Here is a 13,976-nt window from a genome sequence, read left to right as displayed (position 1 = left end):
AACACTCAATTGAAAAGGACCCATCGAATTGCCCACCCATTGAACTTGCGACCCAAACTGCAACATAGTTGTGGGAAATTATGTAGAACGACTTCGGGTCGGATACATAAATTTATATGCGAGCAGATACACGGGCTCATTTAAATCAAATTCCCACAGGCCACGTCAATTATGTGGAGCAGCAACAAGTGGTTACCTGTAGGATCCCACTTTGCTCCATTGCTGTGGAAAATTGCCTCCGGTGCGACAACAGCAGCAACTGCAATGCATTTTAGCCTCTTTTTTGCTACCCTTTTTACACAATTTACATTTTTTTCAACTTTGGCATGCAATGGGCGTGATTAACAACTTCCCCTTGTCGCCGAGGAGTGAAGTGAGTGGATGATGGCAAATTGCCTTGATTCACTTGGTTAGGCATTGAAACTGACACTTTCGAGGCAACCTGGCTAAAACTCTAACTGCTCGATAAAGCCATGGCAAAAAGAGAGACTGCGTTATGCGCAATGGAATTAATGACTGATTGACACACCAATCGTTATGAAAGCCTGGCTCCCAACGTGGTAACTGAAGTCTTAAATTACAAACAATAAACGGTGGGAAGTGAGTCCATGGGAGTGGTTAGCTTGTGGGCTTTCATTGATTGACTATTTCCTTTTTTAAAAACCATGATTTGTCAGGGATTTGCATATCTATAAACATGTATAAATTAGGCACTCTTTTACTAAAGACTTCAAGTTCACGTTACCTATCCTTGCGAATGAGGAATCTGTTGTCAGGTGCTCATCTTTTGTTCCACCCGGAGATGCGTAACCGCATTGGAAATCATTGCCCTAAGATCCATTGATAATGCTTCCCATCGAAATCCATTGAAGCGACGCCGATGACGTTGCGATTTTAAAATAGTAAATATTCTTATCAACAGATATAATAAATCAGAATACATTTGTCAGATGGGAACGTAAAACGACAAAAGTAATGCAGATAGCTGCATCTTCAACTTAGGAACCAAAGAATGACCACAAGTATGTAGTTTGGACTGGTTAATGCCCATTAATTTGATGAGTATTTAAAACACATTTCATTTGCTAAAATGTTTTTAAGTGCAGCGCCTTGTCTTGTAGTTTGCTTAGAATTTTTGAATTATTTGACAGATGTCAATATATCTATCATGTTGAGCTAATAGCCTGATAGATACCTTCGCATAATGGGTATTTTTTGGGTACAAAAACTTGCTCCAGACTTTGATAATAACATGGTACAGCCCAGGGGCTGTATAAATTACTATCAGGCCGCTCAGAACAGCCATAAAGAGAAACAGGGAGATAACTGAAGGCGAATGTGAGATGTGATAGTATGCCCGGAATTTTTTTTTTCGATTTTTTCCTCCCGATTCTGTTCGAATTTCGGTTTTGTTATTTTGGTCAGACAAGATTGACTGGCAGTTGTTGCCAGTTGCCAGACGAGAAGAGCGGTGATTCGATCGCGACTTTCGATTTCGTTTGGCATCTTCATCATTATCAATACCATTATCATTATCGCTATCATCCGCACAGGGGCTGCCAACTCACAGTAATTATCTGCATCGGGGCAGACGTCTTCAGAGAATCGGCTTTAGTTTTCCAGACTTCAGGCAACAGTCTGTCAGGGCACTTCGAAGTCGCAACATCATCAACATAATGTGGCTGCTGTTGCCTATTCTGCTATATTCGGCGGTATTCCTCTCGGTGCGGCACATTTACAGCCACTGGCGACGCAGGGGATTCCCCTCGGAAAAGGCCGGCATTACGTGGAGTTTCCTGCAAAAGGCCTACAGACGGGAGTTCCGACACGTGGAGGCCATCTGTGAGGCCTACCAGTCGGGCAAGGATCGGCTTCTGGGCATCTACTGCTTCTTCAGGCCTGTCCTTCTGGTGCGAAATGTGGAGCTAGCCCAGACGATTCTGCAGCAATCAAATGGACACTTCAGCGAACTGAAGTGGGACTATATCTCGGGTTATCGCAGGTTCAATTTGCTGGAGAAACTGGCGCCCATGTTTGGCACCAAACGATTGTCCGAGATGTTCGGGCAGGTCCAGAAAGTGGGTGATCATTTAATTCACCATTTGCTGGACAGGCAAGGCCAAGGATGTCCACAGGAAGTGGATATCCAGCAAAAACTCAGAGTGTAAGAAGAGGCACAAGTCTTCTCGGCATAAACGGTGTTAATATTCTTTTCCCTCTTAGTTATTCCGTCAACATAATTGCCAATCTGATTTACGGCTTGGACATTAATAACTTTGAGCACGAGGATCATATCTTGACCAGCTACCTGAGCCATAGTCAGGCCTCGATACAATCCTTGTAAGTACACATAATGGGAATTCCAACTTGAAGCATTCCTACATTTCCATTCTAACTTCAGCACTTTGGGTCGCCTGCCGCAGAAATCTTCATATACCTACCGCTTAAGAGATCTCATTAAACAAAGCGTTGAACTACGAGAAGATCATGGACTGATACGTAAAGATATTCTACAACTACTAGTCAGATTTAGAAATGGCAACGAAGTTAGCGGCGATAAATGGCAACTAGAACCGATTAATGGTAAGTTTTGAAGTTTGCATTGTGAAAAGCTGTACTAATTCGTTATTTCTAGATGCAGACAAACTGTTGTCCATCAAACGCTTGGCCAAAGTTGCCGAGGATCTCTTGAAAGTATCTCTAGATGCAGTAGCTTCAACTGTAACCTTCACTCTCTTGGAAATCCTGCAAGAACCTTTAATAGTGGAAAAACTGAGAGCGGAAATAAAGGAGCTAAGCAATGAAAATGGTCAGCTCAAATTTGAAGAGCTTAATGGTCTTAGGTATATGGACATGTGCTTGAAAGGTATGTTTAATTTTTAGAAATGTTTGAGTGATTTTGACATCTGTCTAACAATTTTACAGAAACTCTTCGCAAATATCCACCTCTACCCATTATTGAACGTGTTTGCCGCAAAAGTTATTCGCTACCCAATTCAAAATTCACAATTGATGAGGGAAAGACTTTGATGGTGCCTCTACTGGCTATGCACCGAGATGAAAAATACTTCAGTGAGCCTATGAAATACAAGCCACTTCGATTTCTGCAAACTGCCAACGATGTGGGCCAATGTGAAGACAAGACAAAGAGCAATGTTTTTATAGGATTTGGCATTGGGGGATCGCAGTGTGTGGGTACGTATAGGATTCAAATTATTTTAGCAATGTTCAGACAATATTTTTCTCATCGTAATTACAGGACAGAACTTTGCAAAGTTGGTAATTAAAGTGGCCCTGATCAAATTACTCCAAAACTTTCATTTGGAATTGGATGCGAACCAGGTGAAGACCCTTAAAGTTTCCCACCGGCCAGCTCCTTTTATACACACAAAGGATGGGCTGAAAGTCAAATTGAAGAGACGCGAAATAAACACGAAATTTTACAGCTAAACTAAGTTAAGCTAAGTTAAGTTCTTTAATTTGAGCATTTTTTCCAACACTTTGTCGTGTGTGCGCGACACCTGAAATTATGCTATAAATAAAATTCAGTATATTATGGTCACAGTTTCCCCTTCTCGTCCTTGTTGCTGCTGTTGTTTTTGTATATGTCTGGTCGTGTTTGCTTCGTTCGCTTCGTTAACTTTGCAAAATGCCAAAAGGTCCCGGCGCTCACGGTGCGTATAAGTAACGTTACACAACGCCAAACTCGACGCATTAAATTAGTCATTCCTATGTGCCCCCGTTGTTGTTGTTTACGCCAACACGGATATAAAGACCCGATTCTAGAGAGTGAGATAGATAAGGGGGGATGGCATAGATGGCAGATATCATCTCGGGCGGAAAAGACATGTGCTTTCATTCGAGTTTATCATTAAATTTGATTTGCTTTGTTGCCAATCCAACATGACAGCCGCCTGGATACCAATAGTCTGCCGAAATATGTAAGCTTAAGTCAAGTCCGTTTGTCCACTTCAAGTACTCAATTTGCCTGCCCAACACTTCGAGAAAAAAAATTGCCAGGAAATTAAATCACAGCACAAAAACAATCTAATGTAGCTTTAAATCAATAGACCGAAGTTCCTTTCACAAATAGCTCCACATAGAAATCACCATTACTTTTGCCACTAATTTATTTTCCCCCAGTGTACCAATCCAGTTCGAGTATGTTCGTAGGAGTGGCAATCAGGGCCGAAAGGCGCCTCTAATGATGCCGCAATTAGGCCGCATTATGGACACATTTATCATCCACAGACCGGACCGGGGAAACGGAATGCGAGATAGAGATGTCACAAACAAATGACTCTAATGAGTGCGTAAAGTGTTTTACATTAATGAAAACTTTTTGGCCGGCCAGCCAAGCCAAAGCAACCAAAAAGGAAGAAGCGCCATCAAACTAATTGAGCCCGAGCTGAGGCTAAGCTTTCCGGGACAAATGACCTGGAAAGAGTCCGAAATCAATGGCAAACTTTACGACTCCTGCTCTGGTCGAAGTATTAAAATTGAAAATTGAAATTCAATCAAACGAACAGGGGTTGCACGAGCCCATGGACAATTTAAAGCCCCAGCCGGAATAGGATGATAAAATCCAGTGGCACAACTACGACAACAGGAGCAAGTGGGGCTCTTCACATGTTTTGACCCAGTTCGCAACAGGCGAGCCAAGTGTCGAATATAAATTGCATTAGATGGAGCATGGAAGATGGAAGCTGGCGATGGAGATTCGGTGGCAACTCCCTTTGGCGCAATCTTGGCTGCCATTGTCCTGGTTACATTTTAACATTACTCATTCCACATTAAGAGCTCAAAGCGCCAGCCTCGCCCGAAAAACCGCACAATTCCAGTTTTAAAAGTTGTGCATAAATTATACATAGCGAGGAGTGTACAATTTTCTTTTCTCCTAGCATAAATTATGATTTATTTCACCCAGGGGATAGGCTCCGTGTACTGCTAATTTCCATGTAAAGTTGTTGTCCAATTAGGCTTATTAACTTACCATAATTTCAAGATCCGTTTTCGGGTTTAACTGCAAGGAGATAGAGAAACGAAAATGGCAATGATTAATCAAGTGCACATTTATAGAGCTGTGCCATTGAACTTTTGATGGCAAAATAAAACCAGATTGCAATTGAACAATGTTTGAGATACATTTGTTATGAACAAGCATCAGATCGCTGCTGTCACCTTTAATTAGCCTTTCTGACATATGACTTTTGGCTTGGCTTTTATTGTTTTTGTCCAGGCAAAGTTGTGCAACACTCTAGACTGCTTGGGTAAAATCACTTTAAAAGCATTTAACTGGCTTAACTAGGGGGAATTATTTGTTATGCGCTAGACAAACAGAGACTTGAGCGTTTTGTATCGTTCAATTTAAGCCCACAAATATGCCAAATATTTGCATAATAAAAACGGAAATTTATTTAAACAACAAAGAGGCTCTCATAAATAATAGGGCTATTATTTTAGCTTTGATATAAAACAGTTTTCAATAGCTGAGCGAAGTTACGTAAATTATATAAAAATGTGTTTAAAATGAAAAAAATACTGACAAAATTGCCAATTTTACTAAAAAAAAGGCTGCACATTTTTTCTCATGGTCTTTATTTTCTTTAATAATTAGACCGCCTTTAATTTCAGAAATTTGTTCTGCTTTTTTTGACAACTGCAATTATCTTCGCTAATTGGATGAGAACTTTTCTCGTCCAAAAACTTTCCCACTTGCATGGCTAAGAAAACAATTTAAGTGGCGGTCATCTCATGAGCATATATTTATGAAACCTCTTCACCCTCCTCCCCCTTCCCCTTACAACAGAATTCGCCCAACTTTGCCCCGAAAAAGAAGATAAAGTAACCGACGACCTCGGAGGTCGGCAGTAATAAAACCAAGTAAATGTTTGGCCTTTAATTGTGCTCTCTCTCTCTCTCTCTCTTTCTTGTTTTTTTTATGAATATTTGTTTAACAATTAAAGCTGGCAAGGGTGTTAGTTGTCATGTATGAAGATTATGATCACCAAGAGTTTGAAGTATAAAGAATATGGGGGAATTTCAGAAAAGCAGTTATTCGGCTTACTTAACAGTGTTACTTCTTCTACACTTAAAAAATAGAAATATCCATTTTGTGAGAATGAAATAAAATGATATTGTATTTAGTATGAATAAAGAACAACTGTTTTAAAGCTTTACAATTATTTTTTATCCATGCCTGGTTACTTTACACTACAACTCTAAACGCTTAGTTCGTTTTAAAGAGGCCACACTGTCTGCTGATTCAGTTGGTTTACTTTTTCAATTTGTGTGCGTTGCATTCACATAATTGCCGCATGGAGTTGCATGATGCCTGCGTGCTGCATCCGCCTGCCGCCCTTCAAACTGCACATACATATACACATATATATATGTACGTATGTATGTAGGTGCATCCACATCATTCATATATAGATCATCTTTGTTCCGAGGAGAGAGTGGAGGATGTTTGAGGATGCCGCTGGTGTTTGCGTGCAGCTGTTTGTTGTTGCTATTGGCGGCTGTGTGTAGTTGCTTTAATTATTGTCAGCCAAACTGTCGCGGCCACCAGTCGCATGTGTAATTTGTTTGTCTGCCTCTTTTCATATCTGTTTCTTTTCTTTTTTTTTTGTCGGCTGCTTCGTCTTCTTTGCACCATATTTTTATCTGTTTCCGACTCTTAATTAATTTATGGGTCTGTCATTTTGGGCGGGTGCTTAAATAGTGCGTCCAACTTGGGTCTTGTGGGTGGCACTGCATATTCTCTTTATCTTACATTCAATTCAATTTTTATACAAATAGTTAACTGCATTAAACTTAGTTAACCTTAAAATAGAATCTCGATTTTAAGTTTCGGTTTACCCTTGCCAGAAGCGCAACCTTCCTAATGGCCAAAATCATTTAGCCTTCACTTTCAATTACCCGGCGTAACGAAGCGTCGAGAGCATTTATCAAAATGCCAAACTAGATAACTTAATTAAAGCCCCAAAATCAATCTGCATATATATGGGGCCTGACAAAATCAAAATCTCAGCAGCACCACCCACCATAAACCACCCACCGCCCCACGCCCCACAAACAATGGGAAGCAACGGCAAACAACAACATCCGCTTATCGCGATAAATCAAAGCCACGAGTGTTGTTAATATTCCAAGAAAATTTTGGATATACAAAGTTTATTTCGGGGGGATAAAGGAGGAAAGGAGAAATACGTGCGTGAATGTGCGTGTGGTAATAAAAACAACTTGAATTTATGTTTTCACGGCTGAAAAATTATCTTAAGCCCAGAAAGGGGGAGCTGTATATGGAAACTTCTTGCTCACTTTGGGTTCCAAACTGAATGGCAGTCATGTGTGAGTACATACAACATACCATTTTTGTGGCCACGACAAGCGAGTTGCTAATTCTAATTAAAAGCAACAGCAACTGTGGGGAAGTCTGCAACACACTCAAGCAGAAAATTATCAACTCCGCGGAGAGATACGCAGATGAAGATATTAACTAAGCTTCTGCTCGGCTAGACCAAAAGATGTTCCTTGAAGAAAAAGAAAAACGGGGGAAAAAATGAGCAAACCCCTGCCACCGCAGGCCAAAATTAAATTGTGCACATTTCCGTGGAGCGGAAATTGCCCAAGTTTGCCAAGTTTGTCACTTGGAATGAGTGCATACGGAATCTGGGATGTACATACATACATAATGGAATCGCCATCCGTGAGTTTCCTTTCCGCAAATTGAAATTCATATCATTCACTTTAATGCGAAACAGCACTCCGCCCCCTCAGAATTTTAAACAATACGCGCAGGTGTAAATTATGTATTGAAATTGTGGAAGTTTTGGTTTACATTTTAAAGCCCCAGAGCGGTGAACAAAACATTTGCCGAGCCATAATCACTTCCATTGCATTTAACCAGAAATTAGCGGATGCTGTGACCTGTGCGCAATTTGCACTCATAATTAAATTAAATGCCTAATTAATTACCATTAGGCGCGTGCATCAACTGCAAATGTGCCAAATGTAATCCAAATGAACATGCACATTTGCGCACGAAGTTATTTAATTTATGATCGAATATAAATCAAATTATAGGTGAGCTAAATTATGACAATGCCACACCGGATGGCCCAGAAGCATAGGTTTGCGTATAGGTGTAAAATGTTTAAAGCCTTCCTTTAAAGTCTAACATATTTTACACAAGTTGTTGTACAATTCCCAGGATTAACCCTGCTGAATTGTACTTTCTAATCGCAGTAAGTGTTCGCTGCAGCTGTTCTAACTTTCCAAATATCCGTCTCCTGCTGAAAGCATTATCCTGTAAAACATAAACTCCTTTTCCTACTAAAATAGTCTCTCTTTTAGGTTAAGCTGCCGAAGTTAACTCCATAAAATCCAGGCTAGTCATCAAATTGGCTCCTCCAGCGGCTCATCTCTTCATGAACCGGATGAACCTTTGACTACCTAATTCCGGTTGCAACATGCATGTATCTATATCTATTGCCCACAGCTCTGCAGCTGATCCTTTGGCTGGAAATATTCGAAACTCCTTCGTTGCCTTCTCTAATTTACTTCACTGCTGCGACTCATAACTCAATGCCTGACTCCTCCCACTCCGTGACTCCGTGATAACCCTAAGCCACATCCAGATGCATTGACAAAATTTCACTCTGGATGGGAGATGGAAGATGCGGGTCCCTGCTGCTGTGGATTGCAAATTGCGAAGCTTTCGAGACCCGGCGACTGCAGTTGGTTGCAGATGCAGCTGCAGAAGTGGGAACCATTGGATGGTTGGTTGGTAGGGGGGAGCTCAAGCTCTTCTTCAGCGCCCTGTCACATGCCACATTCTGGCAACTCTTTTTGGTATAGGGTATGCAACAGTGCAGGAAAGTATAAGGACTTTTCAGAAAAGTTCGTAAATCTACCATTGTGTTAAAATTAATCCTCCTAACCTTTGTGAGATACTAAGTATTTCAAATATAATGTGCAACGTTACAATTGGTTTCTATAAAGTCCGAAGTTACCAAAGGGGTATCCCAAAGTCTACTTCCAAGACCCTCGAAGTTTTTTCTTGTCGGCATGATTTTCGCAATCAGTGGAAAGCAGCTTGAACCGCTGAAGTTGTTGCATTTGTTGCCGTTGCATGGTTTGGCGTGACATTTGGCTCGCAGAGGAATCCGGGAATTGGGGAGCAGGAACATGGGACACGAGATTGGGAGTCATCTCCTTCTCGACATGCAGCATAATCTGGCGTAGCTTTATGCCCTGGGCTTTTTTCTGGGTTTCGATGTCACACGATGTGTAATGCCGTCGCCAAATGATGCGCAATTCACAAGTGAAACTAATTTTCCGAACGGCAACAAAGTCAATTTTCCATCTAATCCGAAAGGGGCAAATGTGGGTACAATGTTTATGGTGCCATCGCCTTAAACTATGTCAAATGCCGTTCAATTAAGTTTTCGCTTGCACAATGATAAGGAAAACCTGCCCACTCTCGCCGACTCATAACAGTGACGCCAAAGGGTATTAACATGGCTTTAGGGCGGGGTTTTTGGGGCCAATCGAGGGGCGTGGCGCACTGGCCCGGGGCTATGGGGCATGTGGGAACATCAGATTGATAGCGTCGCTAAACAACACAAAACTGAGAGACCCCAACGGGCTGGTCTAGCTCCCTACTTCTAATCAAGCACGTAAATAAAGTTAAGGTTTACGTACATACATATATGCATTAAGGGGACACAAAAGCACAAAGGGGATGCAATTTATTTAGGGAAAATGAAGTTAGGATACCCTAATTTGGAAAAAAATTTATTAGCTTTGAAAACGTTCTGAAAAAATTTGACTTTTTATTGTGCTGAAATGTATAAAAATCGTTAAAAATATGTGCTGTAAACAAAGTCATTATTTTCATTTCAATCATTTCATAATCACACATTAAAATTTGTTAGAAGATAGATTAGAAAATTAAACATTACTTTAATTCCTCATGCCTAATATTTATTTGATATTTGGGGCAATAGTTACATCTTAATAATAATAATTTAATATACCCTTAGTAGCAAGCATAACCAATTGTTAGAATCTCGCTGAAGGGCCAGGATTGCCTTTGGGCTAGTCATCATCAGATCAATGGGGTTAAAACACACACACAAACACACTCTGCCCTCAACAAAGGCGGCCAAATGACAACCTCAGGTTCCATTCTCCCTCTATATATAGAAAAAGGTATAAGTATGTGACGGGGCGTTTGAAGGGTCTGATGGGTGGTTACTGAAGGGATCCGCTGTTGCTACTACTGTTTGCTGCCCGGCGGCGAAGTACAATAAAAACTGCTCCAACGTTGCATGTAACATTTGATTAGCCTGTGGAAGGGGCACAGTGCGGTCGCATGGACTGGATGGCCAACGGAGGGGCACACAAATGAGCAGCATATTGCCGCTCGGTGCACTTGGGGCAATGGCAATTAGAGGTTAACTTGAAGTACTCTCGCCCACAAACAACCGCTGCCATCTTCGTCCTATTCCTGCACAACCACAGTTCCGGACAAGAACTTATTCAGAACTGACTACAGTAGGGCTTCTTCGTGGGAAACTGACTTTAAGGAGTGACAATTTGCAAGCATTGAATTATATTCACATTGTGACAATGTATTTTATGAACATTTAACATTTACTGTGTTAACGAACATATAACGTATTTAGTCTCAAAAGTTTGACTGTACTCTGACAGGAAGCTGAGGAAGTACATGCTTATATAGTTAGTTTGGTTAATATACGACTTGTTCCGTTTCGGCCCATTTACACCCAAGCACAATGTTAACTTGGTTATACGCTCCCAACATTCTTGGGAAATTTACTTGTTCCTCCACCAAAAACTTTAACTTGGCTTGTGTTCAAGTGCAGTGATGTATATTGAAGGGGGGAAATGTGATTGTAGCTTCTGCGGTCACAAGTGAAAACTGGAAGTTTCGTTAAATATATTTGCCGGGCAAGTTTATTATAGAAGTTTGCCAACTTAAAGCTGCGGAAATGGTTTACCTAATCGGGAATCGGGCGTGAAATGATCAAGGGTTGCGGGTTTTACAATTACAACTTGGTGTAAACACATAAAAATTGTTAACCACATTAACAAGTGAAAACAAAAGGTGAGTAGGTGGTGTTATAAAAAACAATACCCTCTTCAAAGTTGTCACTCCTCAGATTGCATTTAAATCGATTGAAAAATCCAATTTATCCACGGCCAAATCCGTTCTTCAAAATCAATCAAGCCATCCAAAAAGGAAGTGCTCTGAGATTTATCCCAAAATATCCTTGCTACTTCCTAACCAATTTTCCCCCATACTTCTGACTTTTCCACAACCCATCCACCGCAATTTCTCACAGCAGACGGCTCAAGTTTTCCACGTGAAAAATGGCATCATAAGAAAAGTTATTGTCTCTGTTGTTGCCCAACTCGACTGAAGTACAGTGAAGCCCCCCACTGGCTACGGTGAACCCTTCATCTGCACTGGCATGGCAGCGTCATCAGCGCGGCATCGTCGAGAGTTTATTATGCAATGGCAAAAATTTAGTGCCATTTGTTGTCAACGCGGTGAATGCAACAAACGGCGGAACGAAAGGAGTCAGTGGTGAGCATTAATCGGGTATATTAACTTCAATGTGATTTTAGTTATCCAGAATAAGATATGAAATTTGACCGATCTTAAACTGATCTTAAAAAATATCTGCATATCTTATATTCAGAACAATTGGAGTCCAGACCAATCGGGTTTCCCTAGAAGCAGTTGAGCAATAAGAAAATTTTTGTTTCAAACCTTTTTATTTGTACCTAAACTAGTTAAAGATACATTTTATCTGTTGGCATCTCTGAGAGCATCAACGAAGTTTTGCCATTACAATGAGACGGGATGCGGGGAGTTCGTCTGGGAGCTGACTGTTCACATTTGTGCAGCCATAGCTATTGTAATGAGTTTGTGAGCCAAGTCGAGAGACAATCCAAAGGCAAGGCAACGTAAAATGTTGCAATATGTAAAATTAACATCGCCTTGATTGTGGGGACTTTGCGAGACGAGCGAAGAAGTTTGTTGGCCAAAAAGTTCGGAAGTCGAAAGGGTGTCTCTATGGATGGATATTTCAGTCAACAGCACTTACCCCCACTTTTTGCCATCAGCACTGTAAACTGGCTACAAATTTGCCACTAATTGCAGCTGGCGGAGGATTCAAAAAACTCATAAAACGGCACGAAACGGAAACCAATTTCATTTGACAATGATTGTGTGCGATTGATTGATTGACTGATTGATGAACTGGCTAAATTGCTGGACGTGTCGCTGTACGATGTCCAATTAAGACCGAATTAAAGTCGAATGAAATCTATGTTAATCAAAGTCGTCAAAATCAAATTTGTTCGTCGTATCGAAAACAAAAGTGAAATTCCATAGCCAGCGGTCACTGTGATCTCTGCGGTTTTACCTTCTGAATTTTACCACCACTGACTTTGGAGATCAATGTTCGCAGAAGAGTGAAAGTCAAGTCCAAACATTATGTTTTATGGTCTTGGACACCTTTTTTTTCGCCGGCCAACTCTTTCTTTGATTTGTTGTCTTTGTCCAATTATTCACGCTATGCGTTTGAGTTTATTTAAATTTTATAGAAGAAACCACAAACAATTAGCTACACCCACGCCGGGGGTAAATTTATACTCAAATCGTAGAAAGGGGGAGTCTTGCCCTGCGAAATTATAATTTAATTAAGACACAAATAAATTTAATGCCATGGTAATAATCTGTTACGGGTAATATGGCAAAGAAACTTCATTTTGTAACTTTGACTCAGGCTCTGAATTTTTGACCAAGCCATATTGGATCTTTAGCTTTAGGAAATTGAATAAAACTCACTACTTGATTCAGTAAAATCCCCCTTAATCACCAGCAAGGCTACGCCTTTGGCTAAGTTCAAAAATAACTTTCTTTTACCAGCCCCCATAAAATTTAAGAAGATCTCATTGTGTGGCCTTCGCTGTCAGCGACAATAAGACTAACATACAAAATTATAACACAATATAAGAAATGCTTTTAAATCAGACAATGCAAGTCGCACAATAGCCCATCCAAGTACAATTAACTTAAATTTTTCTGCTTCTTCAGCTAGACCTTCAAATTGTTGAAAGCGAAACTTAAAAACTTAAAAACGCCGAATGCCGAAAACATTTTGCCGACCATTGGAAAACCAACTCGAAGACCAATTGTCTTGGGGTGTGCGGGTGTGAACTTAACTGTATTGGGCAGTTGGCCAAATGTTTGTAAGTCGGCTAAGCCCCCCGTGTCAATCCGAACGGCCATCCATCAATCATTCCGCCAATTCCTAATTAGCATGCGATTCATGGGAACAATTGAAAAGTGTTGGTCAAATTTTAAATGTCATGCTCGCACTTGTTTTCGTATTTGGTGGCTCGGGATTATATAGACATTATATGGACTTGTGCTCAAGGGCTCGAAGCCCAGAAACGTGAGTCGAATTGCAGAGTGCGAATTCACATTTTACTAAGGTCATTCCGCTGAATGTTTGTTTTGCAAATGCCGAATTAACATTTATTATGCGTGTGTGAAAATCATTTTTGTTGCCGACCAACGTTGAACTTTCCTTTTAGCAGGCTTGTGTGAACAGGAGAACAAGTTCTCGTCCACCTGCCACGCCAAAAATCATTATCATCGAAGAAAACCTGATTCCAGACGCGTGTTTCCTGTTCGCAAGGCCTAAAACAAGTTTCCGTTTTTTCTTTTTCACCAGCATCGCAACGCATAACTCAATAGCGGCGGAAAACATTCCTTTCCTTTTTGGCCAACACTCTCCAGAAATAATTAAAAACTCTGTTGTGAGATTTATCGAAACAAGGAGCCCATCGAACCGCATTCCAATCAAGCAACTTAACCGATAAGAAAGAACAAAACGAGTTTCGAGTTACTTGCCAACGCCAAAAAACCA

At 40.7% G+C, this 13,976-nt stretch overlaps 2 protein-coding genes across 5 annotated transcripts in view; one reads left to right on the top strand and one right to left on the bottom strand.

Moving 5' to 3' along the window:
- Window positions 1-13,976, bottom strand: part of MESR3 (Misexpression suppressor of ras 3) — a 44,521-nt gene that overhangs the window by 7,156 nt on the left and 23,389 nt on the right. For 3 of the 4 annotated variants that reach the window (NM_078873.4, NM_001273612.2, NM_001273613.2), the window contains one exon: window positions 4,994-5,023. The exons of the other annotated variant lie outside the window; for it this stretch is intronic. In NM_078873.4, the coding sequence (NP_523597.2) occupies window positions 4,994-4,996 (3 nt within the window). In that variant the 5' untranslated portion in view covers window positions 4,997-5,023. The remainder of the gene's footprint in view (window positions 1-4,993; window positions 5,024-13,976) is intronic. 4 annotated transcript variants of the gene reach the window in all.
- Cyp310a1 (Cytochrome P450 310a1) lies at window positions 1,611-3,563 on the top strand. The gene is made up of 6 exons (NM_136047.4): window positions 1,611-2,164; window positions 2,224-2,340; window positions 2,402-2,583; window positions 2,636-2,866; window positions 2,926-3,195; window positions 3,260-3,563. Exons 1-6 carry the CDS (start codon window positions 1,677-1,679, stop codon window positions 3,448-3,450), a joined length of 1,479 nt encoding a protein of 492 aa, NP_609891.1. The 5' UTR covers window positions 1,611-1,676; the 3' UTR covers window positions 3,451-3,563.

The sequence above is a fragment of the Drosophila melanogaster genome, chromosome 2L (assembly GCF_000001215.4).
Source record: "Drosophila melanogaster chromosome 2L".
Taxonomy (NCBI): Eukaryota; Metazoa; Arthropoda; class Insecta; order Diptera; family Drosophilidae; genus Drosophila; species Drosophila melanogaster.
The sequence above is the reverse complement of the archived record's forward strand: the minus strand, read 5'-3'. Positions and strand labels throughout refer to the sequence as shown.

Bases quoted from the DNA above. Each gene is read 5' to 3' on its own strand.
- Cyp310a1 (NM_136047.4), top strand. From the start codon at position 1,677: ATGTGGCTGCTGTTGCCTATTCTGCTATATTCGGCGGTATTCCTCTCG. The intron at 2,584-2,635 runs GTAAGTTTTGAA...CGTTATTTCTAG, and splicing joins GCAACTAGAACCGATTAATG to ATGCAGACAAACTGTTGTCC. The intron at 2,867-2,925 runs GTATGTTTAATT...ACAATTTTACAG, and splicing joins TATGGACATGTGCTTGAAAG to AAACTCTTCGCAAATATCCA.